General features: G+C 36.4%; 1 protein-coding gene across 6 annotated transcripts in view; it reads left to right on the top strand.

Moving 5' to 3' along the window:
* LOC105207833 (nuclear factor related to kappa-B-binding protein) overlaps positions 1-22949 on the top strand; it is a 114735-nt gene that overhangs the window by 49098 nt on the left and 42688 nt on the right. For all 6 annotated transcript variants that reach the window (XM_039457661.1, XM_039457659.1, XM_039457658.1 and 3 more), the window contains one exon: positions 7958-8307. In XM_039457661.1, the coding sequence (XP_039313595.1) occupies positions 7958-8307 (350 nt within the window). The remainder of the gene's footprint in view (positions 1-7957; positions 8308-22949) is intronic.

Genomic DNA, 22949 nt, shown 5'->3' with positions numbered 1-22949 from the left:
ACTATATTAATATCATCAAGATATATAAATACATTTATTAAAAATAAAAAAAATATTGCACACATTTGGGAGCGAACCCGGATCTTACGATTGTGAAGCAAGCACTTAACGCACGGAGCCGACTGCAACGATTGCAAGAATAGTTACCGGGAAGGCTCATATAGCGCGCCGCGGTATGGCCAATTTTCACAAATTTATTATTTTGAAACTAAGGCCTATTCGATGAAACGCCGGAAGACGTAAACTTTTTTTTCGTCTCCAGAATAAAAAAAATTGGGATCAAAATCCCAGGGTCTTTCACCTGGTCCTCCCCTTGTGAGTAAAAGAACAGGATACGCCTTTTAGCCGTTTTTGTAAGAAATTATTTTGAAAAATACGGCGTTTCTTATATATCAGTTTTGTTACTCAGCGAGAAGATAGCGTAGCTCAGCCGTGCGACTATGGCGCTGCCGAGCCGAGTTTGATTCCTGCCATTCTTTTTTTTTTAATACAATCTAACAACGAAATTTATTCATATAAAATTAAGTTAATTTAAGCAACAATTTTATTTTCTGATATGAAATTTTAGACCACTATTTAAACATAATTATAATTTAATATAAAAGTACAAACAATTGAATAATAATGTGCTAACATTTTTATTCGTCGTTATTATCACTATCAACGTCTTCTACAAATTGTTCACAATTATTTGGATGATACTTGTCATAGAAGCACGTGAAACAAAGAAAAAAAAAGAATGGTGTGAGCGAAATCTTCGTTTGACGTATTTCTGGCAAGTATCACCCAAATGATTGTAAACAATTTGTAAAAGATGTTGATAGTGATAACGACGATGAATAAAAATGTTAGCACATTATTATGCACTTGTTTGTACTTTTATATTAAATTATAATTAAGTTTAAATAATGGTCTAAAATTTCACATCAGAAAATAAAATTGTTGCTTAAATTAACTTAATTTTATATAAATAAATTTTGTTGTTAGATTGCATTAAAAAAAAAGAATGGCAGGAATCGAACTCGGATCGGCAGCGCCATAGTTGCACGCTTAACCGCTGAGCTACGCTATCTTCTTGCTGAGTAACAGAATGAACTGATATATAAGAAATGCCGTATTTTTTAAAATAATTTCTTACAAAAACGGCTAAAAGGCGCATCCTGTTCTTTTACTCAGATAACTTTCTGATAGAGTACTATACTATATAAAATTCTTGTGCAAATCGGTAACCCAAACAATACGTTGTCCTCTAAATGACAGCTGCTTCGTTCGACCGCGCGTACACGGTCCGAGCAGGTCTGTATGACATGTACAGGTTCCTGGTGAAAATTAAAAAAAAATTTTTTTTGTATAAAAAGATTAAGTAATGAAAAACAATTTGTCGTCAAATGTGATAATTGATGTGTCAATAACAAGTAATATATTTACATAGTAATCAATACATCAGCGCAAAACGTAAATACGTAGATTTGGACGCGTTTCGACTTCTTTTGAAGTCATTATCAACGAAGCTGATGGCTAAACGGTTAATGTAACAGCTAATGTAACAATGTAAAGAATAACGGTGGACATTATAAAAAGATTTTTCAGTTGACAAAGCACCGGATGGATACAACAAACGGATCTTTTGTGTAAAGATTGTGATGCTTCCTACGTAGGCCAGACAGGTAGACAATTGAATACGTAATACACAGAAATACAACAACAAATTCTGTTATCACCGACCATAGGCTGCATCATAATCATGACTTTGATTAGAATAATATAAAAATTCTTGATGTTGAGAAAAACATTTTTAAATGTCTTACTTCTGAGATGTTACATATTAGATCTCAGAGTGCGAGTTTGAATTTACAAACAGATACTGACTTTCTTGATCATACTTACACCGCTGTCCGTAGACAAATTATAAATATTATTTTGACCTCGCTTGTTCGCAATGATTTCGTTCTCATTTGTACGTGGACCGTTGATGACCAAACACTGATTTGTTCTGTGCCGATTCACTACACAATATTACACTGTTCTTGTGCCGCATTCTTTATCACACTTTATTTATTTATTATTATCATTGGCACATTTGATTTTGAAGTTTTATTTAATTGACAGTGTTTTTTATTTGACGTCAACATCTTGCTTCAGAGCATTATATGGCAGTGCTGGTGAGTCTTTGACATGTTTTTATTTTTTCTTCTTCCTTAATTTCCACGTTCTGTCACAGTTTGCTGCATATCTTATGAACCACTTGGTTCATCAACCTTATTTGGGACATTGATTGTGATGGAGACCGCGGCTGGCCATATTATGCTCATCACATACAGAGGATGATTCTTTAGGCAGTGACCACTACTCAGTGATCAACGTGATAGGAGGACAGATTGATCGTACGGGAAAATTTGTTTATAAGAATAATTTAAGTAAAGAACATTTAAGTGAACTAAATTGCACACTATTACGCACAGATATTCAAAATAAAATAGACGACATAGCGGGCACAAATGAAAAATATAACTACTTCATCCAACAAATTAAATCGGTGGTGTACGGCTTTTTCCCCGCGCGAGACTGCATGCCGCGAACGGTAATTAAGAAGCCGTCCCGGGTCCTCTCTCCTCCGTGGTGGAACGAGGAATGTCGGTCGGCAGTAGAGGAAAGAAGGACAGCCCTTAAGTGTTATAAGCAGCGTCCATCAATTGAAAATTTCAATCATTATATATCTACTAAAAAAAAAAAATGTTCTAAGACACTATTCAAAGAAAAGAAGAAAGGCTGGCATCGGGTTTGCTCTTCTTTTAATGATAAAACCCCTTCGGCCCATGTGTGGGCAATTGCTAAAAAATTCAGGAAAAGAAACTTAAATAATACCAATACTATGCAAGATACAAAATTGATCCTACGACTTCAAAATGAATTCATAAATAAATTATGTCTTTCGTCATGTACCCCTTTGTTTGTGAGTGCAATTTAGGGTTCTTCCTCACAAGAAATTGAAGCCAATTGGCAAGATCCTAATGACCCGTTGTCAATGCTAGAAAAAAGAATAACAATAGAGGAAGTAATCGGCTCCATTTTTTTCTATGAAGAGCAGATCCGCCCCTGCCCTAGACCAAATCAATAATGAAGTCATCAAAGCTCTTTCGCAGCAATACATAATTACTCTAACAGAATTATACAATGACCTCTTTTGGGAGAGCAAATTCCCGGAGAACTGGAACTCCGCTCTGGTTATTTTTATCCCCAAATCTTAGGGTACAGGAATGAGGCCGATCTCACTATTTTCCTGTTTGTTAAAAGTGATGGAAAAAGTTATTTACTACAGACTGCGTTGGTACGTTGAAACTCGCAGCCTACTACCAAATTTTTAGCTCGGCTTTAAACCTCTTAAATCTTGTTCAGACGCATTAGTAGCTCTATCCAGCTTTGTGCGCACTAGTTTTCTTTTAAATAAATTTGTTGTGTGCGCGTTTATTTATATTAGGAAAGCGTTTGATAACGTCTGCCCTGATATACTCATTAAAGATTTAGAAGAAATAGGTTTTCTACCGCGCATCAGACAATTAATTACTAATTTACTCGCAGAAAGAAAGTTATTCTTTGTGGTAGAAGGAAAGTTTTGGGGTTTACTGTTGGCCAGAAAGGGAACACCACAGGGCTCTATTCTAAGTCCGCTTTTTTTTTATTTATACCTAAGAAATATTGGTTACTGTCTTGCTGAGAATACTAAGATCTTGCAATACGCGGATGATATTGTAGTGTTTTTGACCTTCAAAAATATCGCAGAAGCTAGATGTAAAATCCAACTTACATTAAATAAAATTAATATATTTCTTAAGAGTAGGAGACTGAACATATCGCCGGATAAGTCGGAAATCATGGTCTTTGACAAACATCGAGGTAATATACAACTTTGTATGATATCGATAGAAAGTAATGAGATTCCGCGTGTTAATGCAGTCAGATTTTTAGGATTTTATTTGGATAAACATCTTACAGAGAAGGATTATTTTGCGTATTTGCTGCGGAAGGGTCGTAAGATAGTCGATATTATAGCCTCACTTACAGGAGTGAGATGGGGCGCACACTCTCAGGCCCTTCTCACTATATACAGAGCAATGTTTTGCAGCATTATAGAATATGGATGCCAAATATTTTCTTACAAAAACAATTTAACTACTTTTTGCAAAATACAAAAATGCAGTTTTGTGCGGTGAGATTGGCACTGGGTTACCGTAACTCTACCTCTATAAATGTGAAGCATGCGAACCTACTCTTAGAATTAGAATTGAAATGTTGTTTTGCAAGTATCTGTAAATGTTTTGCTTCTCCTAATAGCGTCGCTCTTGAAAGTTTATATTACCTCAGGTCTGAGTCAATAATGCGCAATCAAAAAATAAAAATATTAACACAATTTTCTCTATTCAATTATTTTATCCGCTTAGAATATTCTTCTAAAATTATGTATAGGTCCCAGTTTCCCCCTGGTATGGTCAGGGAATTTGCGCCTAATTTTTACTTTCCAAACATTGATATTTCTCTGGCAAAAATTAAAGAAAAAGATAACCGCATTGTCAGTGTATTGCACATGCTCGATCTCTGGAAGAGGATTTTATTGAAAACGCAGTAGCAATATACACCGACGGTTTGGTTATGAGAAACTGTGAGCTTGTTAGAGCGGGAGTTTACGTCCCTATCATAAATCTATTTCTTAAACACAAGCTCCCTTCAGGAACGAGCATCTTTTTGGCTGAAACCTGGGCAATACTCCAAGCGATTGACATAATAGAAAAGCATAAATGGGCAAGAGCAACAATATTTACAGATTCTTTGAGTATTTTATTAGCAATTCAGAACAATAAAACGCGACAGAACAACTATCTTATAGCACAAATAAAAATGAAGTTATTCAAGCTCTTATTAACAGATATTAGAGTTTTACTTTGCTGGGTTCCATCCCATTCAGGTATTTAGGGCAACGAAATGGCTAATACAACTGCAAAGGAGGCTGCCAGGAATGGTCATAAACTTAAATTTAAAATATCACATGAAGACTTTTATGCAGATGCAGTGGCAATTAAAAACCGCAACTTTACAAAATATTTGGAAGAAGCAGGTCGAGTCAAGGGAAGAATGTTTACGAGATTGTACATGGGAAAATGCAAGAAATTCTGGTACTACAGAAAACGCATTTCCAGAGAAAATATTATTGCTATAAATAGAATACGACCATTATAATCTTGCTTACAGTCTGAATAGAAAAAACATCGTGAAGACGTCTAATTACAGCTGCGGAGAAAGCAGAGAAGATATCAATCACGTAATCTTCTACTGTCCACTTTATGTTAGCAAATCTAAGATGCTAATTAATTATCTACGTGAGGAATTTGCTGATTATCTTCCTAACATTTTTGTCATTCTCCAAAAACCTCTTAGCAAGCTCTGCAGACTTTTATTTAGTTTTTTAAAAACATGTTTCTTATGTATTTAACCCATCCTTATGAGCTCGCCTTTAATTCTAAGGGATTTTGGTTTTTCTCAAGATAGTGACTTTGATCGTGCACTTTGTTGTGTATTCTGTAACTCCTTGAATCTAAGGACAAACTACGTATAAAATTTGGGGACTTTATAAAATGTGTGGAAGGGTCGTAACGCCTTTGTGCGCTAGCAACGGGTGGACACCAATATTCAGGAGTGGAGTGGAGTGATTGTGATGAAGTCGACTTCTCAGCCTACCATATTTTTGCTCCGTTGTATCTATTTGGTGCTTTGCCAACTGAAGAAAGAATCTTTATAATGTCCACCGTTACTCTTTACATTGTTACATTAGTTATTTAGCCGTTACATTAGCCATTTAGCCGTATCAGCTTCGTTGATAATGACTTCAAAAGAAGTCGAAACGCGTCCAAATCTACAAATTTACGTTTTGCGCTGATGTATTGATTACTATGTAAATATATTACTTGTTATTGACGCAACAACTATCACGTTTGACTCGTAATTTCTTGTTTTTTATTACTTAATGTTTTAATATTAAGTTTTTTTTTAATTATGTTTTTGTTTTTTTTTGTATAATTTTTTAGAATATTTATTTAATTTTATAACTTTCAGATTTTTTTATAAGAATTAGAATACTTTTCATAAATACTCAGAATGTCAACGTCTTTTCTCAGAATTTTTTATATTTGTTAATTATAAAGTATTCTAAGATTTCTATTATTTTTTGTTCTATAATTTTTTATGAAATGTTATAAAATCTAAAAAAGTTGAAAGTATTAGGAGTACAAATTGAAAACCGCCGTTTTTTGTCAAAATTTGAGGATTGATTGTTGAAAAATGGTTACATACTTATTCTTGAAAGTATTGTCCATCGCTGGCCACTACTTTCTCCCACCTTTCGGGCAGCATACGAATCCCGCGTCGAAAAAACTGCTCGTCTTTTGCGGCGATCCACGAATCGACCCAGTTTTTGGCCTCTTCGTAATAATGGAAGTGCTGCTCAGCCAGGCCATGCGCCATTGATCGGAACAAGTGGTAATCTGAAGGGGTGATGTCAGGAGAATACGGCGGATGAGGTAAGACGTCCCATTTCAATGTTTCCAGATAGGTTTTAACGACCTGAGCAACATGTGGCCGAGCGTTGTCATGCAGCAACATCACTTTTTCGTGTCTTTGCTCGTATTGTGGCCGTTTTTCCTGCAATGCTCGGCTCAAACGCATTAGTTGTATTCGGTAGCGAGCTCCTGTGATGGTTTCACCCGGTTGCAACAGCTTATAATAAATCACGGCGAGCTGGTCCCACCAAATACATAGCATGAGCTTTGAGCCATGGATGTTTGGCTTGGCCGTCGTTGTTGATGCATGGCCGCGGTAGCCCCACGATTTTTTTCGCTTTGGATTATCATAATGGATCCACTTTTTATCGCCGGTTACAATACGATGCAGAAAACCCTTCCGTTTTTGCCGTTGGAACAGCTGTTCGCACGCGAAAAAACGCCGTTCGACGTCTCTCGGCTTTAATTCGTATGGCACCCAGTGTCCATGCTTTTGGATCATTCCCATGGTTTTCAAACGATGTGAAATAGCTTGTTGAGTCACGCCCAATGAATCTGCAAGCTCCTGTTGCGTTTGAGATGAATCTTCATTCAGTAATGTTTCCAATTGTGCGTCTTCAAACTTTTTCACCTGTCCGGGACGCTCCTTGTCTTCTACGCCGAAATCACCACTTTTGAAGCGTTGGAACCATTCTCGACACGTTCTTTCACTAATGGAAGCCATAAGTTTTTACAATCATTCGACGCGCCTCAGCCGCAGATTTTTTCGAATTGAAGGCAAAAAGCAAAATTTCCCGCAAATGACGCTTATTGGGCACAAATTTCGACATTTTCGATCACAAAAAAATATATAACGCCGATAAAAATTCACAACTGCAATGATAAGGAATTGTTGCCAGATGCCCAACTTTACATTTAAAATTTTTGATCTAACGTTTGGCGCCAGCATTTACCGCTGGCGCCATCTACTGAAAAACGGCGGTTTTCAATTTGTACTCCTAATATTTTTTTTTTGTGATATGAGAAGTTTCAGAATATTTCAGAATTCACATGTATCAAAAATTTAAAGTGAGGATGTGGACTTTCAAGTATTTCTGAAAAATATCCAATTCATATAAAAATTATGAGAAAAACTTTTACCAAGGATGTTTTCAGGAAAAATATGACAAAATATAAAAAATTTTTTATAATTGTGGTATCGTTTTGAGAAATTATACATTTTTTTATTTAAATAAAAAAATGTTATGGGTAATTTTTTTTTTAAAGTACATTAATACTTAAATACATTAAGTGAATCCATTTTTCATCAGATAATTTTCATGCACCAACAACCACAGTGGCTCTTACAAGTAATTGAATTTCTGTAATAATAATAATAATAATAATAATAATAATAATAATATTAATAGTTGAAGAGAAGACTCAGTTACGCTACTTAGAGGAGCTAAACGCGGTTCGAGCGGAGCTCAGAACCAGCACGAGACTGTCCGCTGATACGACGTCCGAGAATGAAGAGAACTATCCGCATTATCAAATGACCGTAGCTAAACAAAAGAAAAAACGACGTTTCACCAGTCTTCAGGGACTGTCAGTTAAAGGCCTTCAGCTTAATCACGAGGATGACACGATTCGGCCTGTATTCTCCACTCTGCAGCGGATGGAATATGCTTCTAATAGATCTTTATTTGTACGCGAACAAACGGAGGAGACCTATCGCGCTATGCTGATCGCGCATAAAAAACGACGCGCCCGTTGCGACGTATGTATTTTATTTTGTTACAATTACTAAAATAAATTTTAATCTTGTCTTATGTACACGCGCGCGCACACACACACACACACACACACACACACACACACACACACACACACACACACACACACACACACACACACACACACACACATTTAAATTAAAAGGAAAAATATTCTAGTCTAGACTGCAAAAATATTGCTCTGTTTTTGGGAATTTTTGTTAAGAAAAATTGCTGCATATATTCTATACTTTCATACATGTATATATATATATATATATATATATATATATATATATGTATGTATGTATATACACATAAATATATATACATAATTAACAAATATATACAAATATTTATATTTTTTTTAAACTAAATGATTATTTATTTTTATGTTACATTTAAAAACAAAGCATAAAAAAATATTTGTGTCGGTGGTTGATATAATTGCAGTTTTCCAACTAAAACAAAATATAATAAAAGGATTTTTACAAGAATTTTAGTTATTAAAAGTGTGGGCTGTAGTCTGAACTAACAAGGGCAGCAAGAAACAAGTCCGATTTTAATAAAATTTTATGAGTGTGTATTATTCACTCATACTTTTACTGTAGTAAAGCAGTTTGTTGCAGATATTAGGCATTCTCGAGAAAATGACTATTAAATATTTTCAACATTTATAGTACCGTTACAGTAAAACGATTGTTGAGTCAGCGGCGTAGCGTTCGGCGTTAGAAAAATTGTCACACTTACAACGGTCTTCGAGTAAAACGGTTTTATTATTATTGTTTTTTTTGTGTAGACCTTATAAAAAAAGCTGAAAACTGTAACGGTACTAGGTACTGGTAATATTTAAACATCATTTTCTCGAGAATACTTAATACCCGCAACGAACTGTTTACTACAGTAAAGATGTGAGTAAATACTACATACCCATAAAATTTTATTAAAATTGATGACTTGTTTCTTAAGGGTTTTCTTTGTAAGATAAATGAAAAATATTGCAAACTTTTAAAATGCTATGGTTTTAAGAAACAAGTTATGATAATTTAATAAAATTTTTGAATTTTATTAAAAATGAAAAATTAGTTATTGTATATTTTATAAAAAATTATTTATTAAAATAATTACTTTTAAGAAATGGTTAAAGTGGATCAAGTATTTTTCATAGATGATTTTATATATATTTGCTTTGAACTGCGCGTAACATATTCATCTTGAAATAAAACATATTCGATCTTGAAATAAAACTCTTAAATTAATCCAGAAATGTAATATCATAATATTAAACTGCTAATCAGTTTAACAATATTAATACTAACAAGGATCTATTACATATACAGGGTTTCTTCGTATAAGTGGCTACCCTCTTTTATTTTGTAAACTAACAGAGATAGATCCAATAAATGTAATGTCAAATTAAATGGCTTGAGCTAAACTTTATTGTGAACGCAGTAGTTACTTAAAGACATTATCTATGTTAAAGAACAGAAAGACATGTATAATCTTTGCATGGTAAAGTGAATATTTCTATATGATAAAAGTTGTAGCGTTTTTTTAAAGAGTACAATAATGTATTGGGGGTACAACTTAGTTCAGTCCGTTTTTAAAAGATGGCTTTAGGTGCTATAAATAGTTGACGGCGACAGCTGATTTTTGCTGTATCGTGAAGTGTTAACATCTGTCAACCAAATATTGTTTACAAGCCTTTGAGTTTTGCACAACAAGTTTAATTTTTACTGCGTGGAAAATGTCGAGTTTTGTTTTAAATAAGCGGCTAACCGGGAACATCAACGCTGAAGGCGAATATCCATGGTGCCAAGGTAATGCTTTGTATTTGATGGGATCAGAAGGGTGTGATTTACTATGAGCTGTTAAAACTTGGTCAAACCATCACGGGAGACTTCTACAAGCAACAATTGATCCATTTAAAGCGAGCTACAGCCAAAAAACGTCCAGAATATGCGACCAGACACGAGTCCATAATCTTTCACCATGACAACGCTCGGCTTCATGTTGCTGTTCTGGTTAAAAACTATTTGGAAAATAGCGGATGGGAAGTTCTGGCTTACCCGCCTTATAGCTCAAACCTTGTCTCTTCCGACTACTATTTGTTTTGAACGATGCAGAACGCTTTGACTGGAATACTCTTCACTTCAAAACAGGGTATCAAAAATTGGCTTGATTCATTCTTGGTTTCAAAAGACGAACGCTTCTTTTGCGACGGAATCCATAAATTGCTAGAGAGATGGGAAAAAGTAGTGGCTAGCGATGGACAATACTTTGAATAAGGTAATAATTTATTTCATCGTTGAAATAAATGCGTTTTTTAAGCAATAAAAACGGACCGAATTAAGTTGTACACCCAATATGATATATTAAAATTATTTTACAAGTTATACAAGTTATATCGGTTTAAAGTTTTCCGGGCGAATAGTACTATTTTGTCCCTGCGATGTGGCTAACTTCCGATTCCCGCTTTGGCGATTGACATAAAACTTGTTGACATCTGATTATAATATTTGGTGTAGCAGAAGTTGGAAGTTAGCCATTGTTGTGTTAAAGGCTGCGAGATTGATACGTTCTTTTTTTGTAAAAACTTGTAAATTTCTTAAAACTGTCAATCTGCTCCGATAAATTTGTTCCATTGTTGGATAGAATTTGTTTACAAAATTATCTTCTTACCGTAAAATGCCGCAAAGCAGCGATGAATGCATAGCACACCACGATTGCTATTAATCCTTTCCTGGTGTTTATCTTGCCTCTTCTCCTTTCTCGAATTAAGAAAGGTTCTATGTAATTAACTCCGTTTTCAATAAAAGCTTGAAGATTTTTACAGACTCTCTCTTTTGATAGATCACCCATTATGATCTTCTTGCTCTTAGATTTCAGACGAAAGCATTTTGTACAACTTTTTATCACTCTTTTGATTTCTCGTTATCTTTGTATGATCCAAAATTGTCGTTGAATGGTATACAACAATTGATTTACGCTAGTATGCAGTAATCACACTCTGATTTGCAAAACTTCATTTTGGTCAAAAACAGATTAAATGCTGCTAATTTACTTGCTTTTTGAATAGACTATTTTTTAGCGAAAGTTGATATCTCTGTCGCAAATATTTCCACTTATGATAGCTCAATAATTACGATTTCTGATCAATCCAATTCTTGTATAACCAATGGTCCGATTATCTTTGCTCTCGATTACTTATAATTTATTTTAAAACGTAGACAATAAGCATTAACTTTTAATAACTTATTGTAAGAAGAATATCCTCTTAATAGATTGTTTTCTGATTGAATACTCATAATCGCTAATGTCCTCTTTGACTTCAGCTGCTCCGCCTTTTTTTCTCGTTGTATCAGTTGAGACTATGTATTTATGTTTGTGATCCACCACGGACCGTGCCACCTGTTGTATTTCTATTTCGTAATTGATAAACTTCGTGATAAGTTATCCGAGTTATTAGATGATGGCACATGATTCCAAGTAGCCTCTGTATACAGTTGTTGAATCCTTGCCACTTGATTTACTACAAAGGTTTCTAACAAGTTAGGGTTTGTGTTTAACTTTATATATTCTGTATACGGGTCATGATAAATGAGTACTATGTATGTAGATATTTATTTTTTAGCAAAAGATATCGCTGGGAATGGCAGTCATATCGGGCCTAGTGCCGAATGTTGTCTGTACTTGGACGTGTCTGAACATGTATTGCCCCATTTTGCTACGGCGGTTTGCAAGGAGAGAGGGTAAACAAAAAATGCATTTTGGTAATGACGCAATAGTATCTTAAATATTCCGAACGCACGCGGTATAGGAGTCCTTAACCTTTTTTTTATATAGTTGGGAAAGGCTTTTATGGGTTCCCGCGCCTGTGGGGACAGAACGCGGAGTATGTGGGACGACCTAATTGGCCGGTATATCCACTAAAATTTAACTGTTTCCGGCGTCTGGGCTTAGGACGGACCACGGAATCGGGCTAGCATGCACCGCGATCCGTCCTAACCCAAACGGATCTTCACTTGTGATGAGCGGAGACTCCCCCTCCGGAAGTTAGCAGCCAATCAGCGACGAGTCATCGATCGACTGCCCTAACCGGGATGCGGTCGTGACGACTCCGACTCCCCAACTCTCGGCGTCCCGCATTTCAAACCCCTAGAGAGTTGACCGGGCAGATAGCACAACGCCGACACTTTTGGAGGCATACCGCTTCGTGTGCTTTTACACCTCAGCAGGAAGGCGGGATCAAGACATTTCTCTTGCCTCCCATTATGCCTGTTGGCGCAGGAAGATCCTGCGCCCGCGACCTCCCTTATGTCGTCTTTTTGGGGGAGCCCAGGATCTTTCTCTGTTCTCCGCTTTGCAGCCTCCTTCTGCGACATTACTGTGTCTGGCGTTCTATACCTCGGGGCTCTCTACCATTTTTGCCACTAGGGCGGGGAGAAAGAGATCACAGCCGAGAGGGCACGGCGCTCGGCCCACACTAGGCAGAAGTCTCTCTCTCTCTCTCTGTCTCTTTTTTTTTTTAGTTAGGAAACATTTTTATGGGTTTTCATGCCTGTGGGGACAGGATGCGGAGTATGTGGGACTCACCGACCTAGAGTTGGCCGGTATACTCACTAAAACTCAACTATTTTCGACATTTAGGCTTGGGACAGACTACGGGATTGAACTGAGCATGCACCGCGATCTGTCCTAGCCCAAACGAGTCTCCGCCCGAGAACAGAGACTCTTTTTCGGAGTTAGCAACCGAGACTCGACCGAAATTGAGCCCCGATCGCCCGAACCGGGATGCCTCGGGGGTGCGACGGGCTCCCAGCTCTAGGTTTGCACTCTTGCATTCCAAACCTTGGACGGTCAGCCGGACAACTACCCCGCCGTTGATTCCGCCCAAGGCGTACCTCCTCAATAGTGTAGAAGGTAGGGCCCCCTGTCTGATCTAGTCAACGTTCTAGGAGGATCTCCTCTCCCCAATGTTCCTTCCTGGCTCTTCCCCCCTCTTTAAAAGGGAGGAACGTAGGCCACGCCAGCAAACTTTCCCGGCGACATGTTTATCGCCGCCAGGACGCCGGCGAGCTCCAGATGTTGGAAGGGAGAGGGCGACAGACTCACCCTCTTCCTGTCCAGTCCCCCGCTGTTTTGTTAAGGGAGAGGAGGGAGTCTCTGCTGATGTTGTTGAAAGGAACCGTCTACGCCTTTTCCCCCCTCTTGCGCCTTCTCTCTCGGGGCGAGTCGGGAGCTTCCTCCCGCGCCCATTCGGCGGCCTCCTTCCGCAGGAGTTCCTAATCTATCCTAACTTCCTTCCTTTAAAGAAAAAGGAAAAATGCAGACGAAACTTTAATGTGTTTCATAATTTCCGTATCTCTGTGGAGGTGCTCTAATCCTAGATCTACGTAATTGTAAATTAACAGATTTCTCTATTTTTTGTTTTCTTAGTAACTCTTTTCTGTCTTGCTCATCTGAATTGTAATTTCCATATCTATCTCCTTTATTAAAACTACTGCGTTTTGGGGTATGTTCTCCAATCAATCGTATTTGATTTATATGGCGTTTCCAAATTTGTCCATCGTCTAGCTGTATTAAGTAATGTAGTTTCTCTATGGACTTTTTCACTCTTCCGAAAAACCATTTACCGCCTAATTGGTAATTTCGGCAAACTTGCTCTCTCTCCTTCATAAAATTCTCTATACATTCTATTATTTGCTTGTACTGTAATCTTATTTATAGATTTTATTATGTCTAATAAACATCTTACTTTTTGATTAAATATGAGTTCCGCAGGTGAAACTCCTGTTATACAATAAGGTGCAATACGGTATTGTATAAGTATACGCTATAGAGCTACGTTGATTTTTGTATTATGTATTTCTAAACTAAGGAGAGATTTCTTTAAAATTTTTACGAACCGTTTAGTCTGTCCGTTCGTGACTGGATTGTATAATGCAGTTAACGTGTGTTTAATACCGTTTTGTTGTAAAAATTTTTGAAATTCTAAAGAGATAAAGGTACGTCCATTGTCTGATATTAATTGCACTGGAAGTCCAAACCTTGAAAAAATTTTGTAGCATTTTTTTATTGCTTCCGCTATAATGTTATTCACAATGTGTATTTCTGACCATTTCGTAAACGCATCAACTAGTATCAAAAAATTATGGCCTTTAAAAGATCCTGCAAAATCAATATGTACGCATTTAAATGGAAACGCAGGTTTCCAAATCTGTTTGATTTTTGGAGGATTGTTTTTATTTGCGTTACATTTTGCACAATTTTTTGTAATTCGCTCTATATCATTATTTACAAGTATACTCGACCACCATACGTGGCTACGAGCTAATATTTTCATTTTTGCGATACCAAAATGTACGTTATGTATTTATTGTAATGTTTTCTTTTGTAACAACTTAGGTATTACTACTCTATGTTCGCGTAAAATTACTCCTTGTTGTAAACTATACTCTAGTTCCTCGTTATGTAACTTACTCTTTGGTTCTATTTTTTTACCGTTTTGTAAAGCTTCTAATATTTCATGTAAGTGTGTACCTTGTTTAGTAGCTGTAACTAATTCTTTAAATGTAACAGCTAAAGATTGAATTGTATCGATTTGTAAAGTATCAACTATTATACATTGTATTCGCAACGTTCTAATGTTGTAATCGGTAGACGTGAAAGGCAATCTGCGTTGCTATGCAACTTTGTATTTTTTGTATTTAATCGTGTAATTGAAACCTCGTAAGAATAACGCGTAATATTGCATGCGCATTGCACTATATACGGGTAAACTTTTTGATGGTGCAAAAATATCGACCAATGGTTTATGGTCTGTGTAAAGTACAAATTTGTTCCCGTACAAATAATGATAGAATTTTTTAATTTCGAAAATTATGCTGTAAGCTTCTTTATCGATTTGCGAGTATTTTTTTGTGTATCTGTTAGTGTACATGAAGCGTATTGTATGGCTTTTTCTGTACCATCAGGATAGACGTGTGATAAAACAGCCCCTACACCATAAGGGCTGGCATCTGTAGTTAGTATCAAAGGTAATTTTGGATTATAATAGGCTGAAACCTCATTTGATTGCTTCGTTTGCTTTTTGAAAAGCCGTATTACATTCTGAAGTCCAACGAAATTGAGTTTCTTTTTGTAATAATTTATTTAGTGGATAGAGAATTATAGAGGTTTTTAATAAAACGACTGTAATAAGTTACAAAGCCTATAAACGCTCTAATCTCCGTAACATTTTTAGAAATTGGCATGTGTTTGATTCTATTTTTTTTTTATCTTTATGTATTACATGCCGATTTATAATGTATCCGCAGTATTCGATCTTGTCTACAAAAAATTTGCTTTTCTCTAAATTAATTTTTATTCATGTAAGTTGTATTCATGTAATCGTTGAAAAACTAATTCTTTGTAAATGTTCTGTATTGTTTGTTTCTGTAATTTTAATATTATCCAGAAAAACTGTAAACCTGGAATATCTTTTAAAATATTTTTGATCTAGCGTTGCCAAATAGCAGGTGCAGAGGCTATTCTGTATATTAATCTTGTAAGTTTGTACAATCCGCGATGTGTATTTAGTGTTAAAAGATGTTGGTCTTCTTCTCTAACTTTTAATTGTAGGTACGCCTGCTTCAGATTAATTTTTGAAAATGACGTTTTACCTACCATTGTAGAAAAAAGTTCATCAATTGTTGGTAAAGGTTGTCTTCTACTAAATTTGGATTGAGCATGACGCTGTAATTTCCACATATTCTAATTTTACCCTTCTTTTTTTAAGACTGGCACAATGGGTGTAGCCTATTCCGAATTGTTAACTTTAACTAGAATACCGCTTTTTCTAAATCCTTGATTTCTTTTTCTACTAATGGTAACAATTTGAAAGGTACTGTACAATGTTTTAGAAATACCGGCAGTGTTTTAACGTTAATCGCGCTTTTTTACTTTTAATAGCCTCTAAATTTGACTCGAAAACTTTTTTGTATTTTTGTAAAACACTTTCTGCTTGTTTTTGTGTATCAATTATCAATGCATCTTCTGGATGTGCATTTAAAGACATTTCTTTTAGTATGGTCTGATCCAGAAGCTGGCGTAACCATTCACGACTTAAATTTAAACAATTTGAAAATTTAGTTACGTTGCCTTTATATGTTATCCATTTCAAATAAGTTACATATTATTATTATTATTATTACCTATTTATTATTTCAAATATTATTACTTGAATTCAAATTCCCTTCAAATTAAATTTAAATTGCAGTTTAGAAAATGATATTAAATTAAATTTTCTATTTTAGAAATTTGCATACTATATTAATATCATCAAGATAAATAAATACGTTTATTAAAAAAAAAGAAAAAAAAATATTGCACATATCCGGGAGCGAACCCGGATCTTACGATTGTGAAGCAAGCACTTAACGCACGAAGCCAACTGCACTGGTTGCGAGAACAGTTACCGGGAAGGCTCATATGGCGCGTCGCGGTATAGCCAATTTTCATAAATTTATTATTTTGAAACTAAGGCTTATTCGATAAAACGCCGGGAGACGTAAACTTTTTTTTCGTCTCCAGAATAACTAAAAAAATTGGGATCAAAATCCCAGGGTCTTTCACCTGGTCCTCCTCTTTCAGCCTAGCATGCCATTGCCCTTCAGCTTGACGTAAACCGTACAGTGCTTGCTTAAGACGACAAGCATTTCCTTCTTTCTTGATCATTCTTAACATAGTTTGAGCACGAGTATGAATCTTTGAAGCATTCGATGTCTTGGCAACGATCTTTTTCAACATCTCAAGTATCACAATTTCTATGACGACTTTTTCTTTGAGTTGACCATTTAAATAAGCAGTAACAACCCCAAACTGCCAAATTTTTAGCTTTAGCTTGTAGCGAGGGCCACCATTGTCCGGACCGTCTCTAATCTTGCAACAGGGGCAAACGTTAATGATAATCAACTTCAAAACGTTAACTATATTCTTTTGCGACTACTCTAGTTTTGTATTGTTTAATTTGGCCATTTGGACGATATTTATTTGTCAACACGAACCTGCAGCCATCGACATCTTGCCCCTTGGATTTCTTGATGATATCCCATGTGTTATTTTTTAAAATCAAAAGATTTATTACTTCGTCCTCCACAGCTTTCTTCTATTTTTTATGATCCTTACCCTCAAGTTTTTTTTTTGAATAGGTATTTTGTCTACGCTGGTAAAGACATCATTTGGGTTGTTTGCCTCTTCTGAATTTATTTTTGACAGATTTTTTTCAATTTTTTTCATTGATATCTCGAATCTGAATAATCTCCTTTTTTGCCCTCTGTTTCCGGCGAAGTAATCTAGGCGCCTGTTTGAGTCTTTCGCATTGTATCGAAGGTTTACACGGTATGTAAGAAAGAACAACCAGTGAAACTATTGCTGCGGGATCAGTAAGGATCAACTTGATGCAATCGCGCAAAGAATTTTTGGAAGATTTTTTAGTCAATTCCGTTGTATCTTCCATCGTCAATTCATCTAATATAGGCGAATCCTCAGATACGTTGCTCACCTCCTCTAGAAAGCGAACATCTCGAGCAATAATAGTTTTATACTTCGACGGGATCCGGAAGCCTTTCATTTCTAGGGTATCCAACAAAACTACTTTTCAATGAACGGGCAGCTAGCTTATTCTTTGTCGGATCCTTATCTAAAACAAATACTTTTGAACCGAAAATCTTTAGATTATTGTAACTCAACGATTCACCTGTCCATTTTTTAAACGGAATGCCTCTATTCAAGGCGCTCGTTGGGCATCGGTTATTCTATAACAAGCAGTAGTGATGGCATCAATCCAGAAACTTGCTATCAAGCCTGACTGAAGCATCAGACATCTAGCCATATCTTGCAAAGTTCGATTGAACCGTTCAGCCACTCTATTCTGCTGTGGACTGTGAGGGATTGTTGATCTGCGCTTAATGCCACTTCTTACTAAATACTGGTTGAATTTGGCATTACGATACTCTCTGTCATTATTCGATTGCAAATACTTTATTTTTCTTCTTGTCATTTGTTCCACCATGTCCTGATTTAAACGCCTCGAATACACTCTTTTTCTCTCGTAAAAAATATACTTTGCCCCATCTAGTACAGTCGTCAACAAAAGTTACGAAATATTGTGCACTATTTGCGGCCTGTACGATATGGACCAACGACGTCCCAATGTACAATTTTCAATGGTTCCGCACATGGATTTTGATCCTTTTGAAAGGGCAACACAGTCTTTCCTTTTAAGCATATGGTACAACGTGATAGATTATCAATGACTTTTAAATTTACGCTCAATGAAACACGGTCTCGGATAGAACGCGAGAGATCACGCGCATTTAAATGACCCAACCGGCAGTGCCACTTTAACATTTCGGAGCAATCCGTTGCGATCGTAGCTTTCGCGCATCTGACGTCTTCGCGAACGTAATATAAATCGCTTTTACGATCCGCTAGTCTCACATCACCATTACGATTTACTACTCGCGCTTCCCGATCATTGAAAATTATTTCGTGTTCTATGTCTGTTATCTTAGCTATAGAAACTAAATTTGTACGCAAGTTGGGCACATATAATGTATTTTGGAACTGTACTAATCATTTCTCCTGTTCAATCGCAGCATTGTAAATAATGTCAACTTTGCCCTTAATTTCTGCAACAGTATGACTAGCTAAATTTAAATTGTTCCTGCCTGATTTATGCATCCATTTAAAGCTTTCTCCGTCACCATAAAGCTGGGCAGTACATCCACTGTCGAGAATCCAGGGTTGAGTTATTGTCCCGCATTTGTCTCCAAATGCTTCTTCAATCGGCACAGTCATGTGGCAGATAGCATAAGAATTGTCGACAGCATTTGCCGACTGCCGAGTTTTCTCAGAGGACTTACTTTCCTTTCTTTTTGGACAATCCGGCTTCTTGTGTCCTACAACGCCACAATCATAACATTTTACCATTGAACTATTATTTTTGGTTCCCTTCTCATCAGCCTTTTTTCTTCTAAGACGTTGAAATCTTCTCGGTTTGCCATTTTTCACAGCTAATGCAGTGACAAACTCTCCTCCAGCTTTTTTGGCTTCTGTTTCTTCCATAATCTTCCTTTAATTCTTCAGCCATAGGAAGCTTATTTTGAGATTCAATGGCATATGTGAAATTTTTGAATGACGACGGAAGGCTGTACAATAACATTATAGTTAACAGATTACTATTTATCTGTACATCCATACCCTCTAACTTGTCGATAGCGTTGAAAAATTTGTCGATATGCTCTTTCATGTTCCCGCTATCTTGCATCCGCTAATGTATGAGCTGCTTTAACAACGTTGCCTTTTTTGCGGGCTCCTTTGAAGCGTTGATTGACTCGAGTTTTAATCATACTATATGGGCTGAAAAGTCCCGGGATTTTTCAGTAAGTGACGCCACTAGAAAATGAACATGATTTATTTCGAGAGGTTTATCTATCATTAGTTTATGTGCGAAGTTTTACGACATTTTGTTTATTTGTTTACAAACTACAGTCGTTTAAGTGTCACTACTTTTGCCTTCCTAAAAAAGGAGGGGGGGGGGGCAGGAATATTGCATATTGATCAAACATTATTTTTTGATGGGAAAAACTGAACAATCAATGAAATGGTTGAAGAAATGTTATCCCACATCTGCTCCTTTGAGAACAATAGTTTATCGATGGTTTAGTGAATTTAAAATGGGTCGTACCTTGCTCTGGAAGACCAAAAGAGGCTACGAATCCAGAAATCGTAAAGCAAATGCATCGAATCGTTTTGAGTGATCGTAAAGTGAAGTTGCGCGAGTTAGCTGAGGCTGTTGGCATCTCAAAAGAACGAGTGGAATACATTTTGCATGATGTTTTGGATATGAAAAAGCTATCTGCGCGATGGGTGCCGCGTTTGCTGACCGTCGACCAAAAATAGCAGCGCGTTGATGATTCAACGGCAGGCTTGGCGTTGTTGCAGCGTAATTGAGCGGACTTTTTTTGACGTTTCGTGACGATGGATGAAACGTGGATCCATTACTATACGCTTGAGTCCAATAGGCAGTCTGCAGAATGGCTGAAAAGCCATGAAAGCCGACCAAAGCGGTTAAAAGATCAACGCTCGGCCGGGAAGGTTTGGCCTCCGTTTTTTGGGATGCGCATGGCATAATTTTCATCGATTACCTGCAGAAGGAAAAAACAGTTACGAGAGAGTATTATGCAGCGTTATTGGACAAACGATGGAATAAAGAAAAAACGGCCCCATATGGCGAAGAAAAATTCTGTACCATTACGATAACGCACTGTCACACACGTCCTTGAAAGCGATGGCCAAATTGGATCAATTACGATTCGAATTGGTTGTTTACCCGCCGTATTCTTCAGACTTGGCCAGCGATTATTATCTGTTCCCAAACCTCAAGCGGTGGCTCCAGGGAAGGAGATTCACATCGAATGAGGAAGTCATTGCGGAAACTGAGGCGTATTTCGAAGGCTTGGACGTTTTGTACTACAGAAAGGGCATCGAAATGTTGGAAAATTGCTATACCAAGTGAATCGCACTCGAAAGCAACTATGTTGAAGAATAAATATAATTGCCTAAAAACGCTTGTTTTTATTAAAAATCCCGGGACTTTTCAACCCATGTAGTATATCACGTGACATTTTGCATCTACGAATTTGCGATAATTCTGAAGGGTGAATTGAAAGAATTAAATCTGATCTTGCCTTTTTATCTACAACAGTCCAAGCCTCTATTAGGGCATTTCTACCCGCTGTTCCAGGCACAGGTTTCTGCTTGACCTTCTCTCCGCTAACATATTCCCAAAGATCATTTTTTGTAAGCAATGCTCCAACTTGCAGTTTCTCCAGACAGTGTAATTGTCTTTCGACAGTAACTAGATACGATATGGTCCATATGATGCAGAAGCCAAGAAAATAGGCACTTGGTTTAAGCAAGAAGTATTTACACAGTTTAATCAAGCACGCAGACAACTAATTTCAACACGCGGCGAATACTACTGAGCCCCTATACATTATGTGCGATTATTGCGATGCGAAGGCTAGGAGAGATATAAAATATACAAGAGAGAGATAATGTGAGGTGCTAAATTAATAATTAATTTATGCAGTAAACACATGCGCCGCGCGCTACAGGCAAGGTATTGCCTATCAAATAATGTGTACGCAGATAAATTCCTAGATAAATTAATTATTTGCAATGTCTTATGGTTAGCAACAAATTGAAACTTTACATATTTTGATAGTACGACATCCGCGGATTAATTTGATACCATGATTACGCCAGCGTACACATTATTTGGTAGGCAATACCTTGCCTATAGCGCGCGACGCGGGTGTTTACTGCATAAATTAATTATTTGCAGTGTTTTATGGTTAGCAACAAATTGAGATTTTTGTATAGTACAAAATTTTGATTTTGATAGTACAATGTCTGGGGATTATTTTGATATTACGATTATACCAGCGTACACATTTTTTGACATTTGTTAACGTGCCTACCGCGCGCGACGCGCGCGTTCCCTGGGTAAATTAATTATCTTTAGTGTTTTATGATTAGCAATAATTTCAAATTTTCGATAGTACGATGGCTGAGGATTATTCCGGAATCATAGTTATGCAAGTAACAAATTTATTTCTTCTAGTTTACTCTTGTAATTCTTTGTATAATGGGTGATTGTTTATTGTTATTGGTACTTATTTTGCAAGTAACAATATCGAGAGTAACATATTTTGTGAGTAACAAATTTGCAACATATTTTAACGTTGCTTTGGCGTATGATTTTTGCGATATAAGGGTATTGTCCCGCTAACTTAAACTTCCGTTAGCGGAACATTATTTAAAAAAAATTAATAGAGCAACGAATTTTTTCTTTGGCAACTTTGTAGCAACAAATAAAAAAAGTTTGAATTGATTCTGCTCATTTTGTTCCGCTAACTTATAAGACGTTGAGTATATTAGGTTGTACAAGAACTATATAGCAAAACTGACAAAAACGTGATATCTAGAATGTGTGAAGCATAAGAAGAATCAGATAGTAGTGTAACGAAAAACGATCGATACCGATTATGGCCTATCTCGATTGTACCAAGATGGCGCTGCAATATGAAACGCGCGAAGTGACCGAAAAAATTGATTGACCTCAACACACTATACGGGTCGCATTGACCCTAACAAAACTTTGCTGCCATGTCGTTCGATTTCTAGTTGACCAAAAGAGTTGATCAACTATATCAATCGAAAGAGAAGATTTCAAACCTTTTTACGTCCTAATTCGAACTTCCCATCTTATTTTGTCTTCACACAGCAAGTGTTCAAAACTTTATATGGGGTCTCTCAGACCCACTTACGTGTTTAAGGGTTAACAGTGAGCAAATTTGGCACCCAACTTGTATTCAATTTTTTTATACATGGCACTTTAAAAACAATACCAAAAACAAACTAATTGCTAGAATGACATCAAATTCAGTTCGGCACGTTTTGTTCAGTGTCATCTATTGGACAATAACATTAAAATATCACTGAAATCTTGCTCTTTTTTGATCAGGTTGAAAACTTTTTAATCTACTATATAATATACATAATATGTATAATACCTTGTAACATATTTTAAATTGTA

The sequence above is a fragment of the Solenopsis invicta genome, chromosome 14, assembly GCF_016802725.1.
Source record: "Solenopsis invicta isolate M01_SB chromosome 14, UNIL_Sinv_3.0, whole genome shotgun sequence".
In the NCBI taxonomy this organism is placed as follows: domain Eukaryota; kingdom Metazoa; phylum Arthropoda; class Insecta; order Hymenoptera; family Formicidae; genus Solenopsis; species Solenopsis invicta.
The sequence above is the reverse complement of the archived record's forward strand: the minus strand, read 5'-3'. Positions and strand labels throughout refer to the sequence as shown.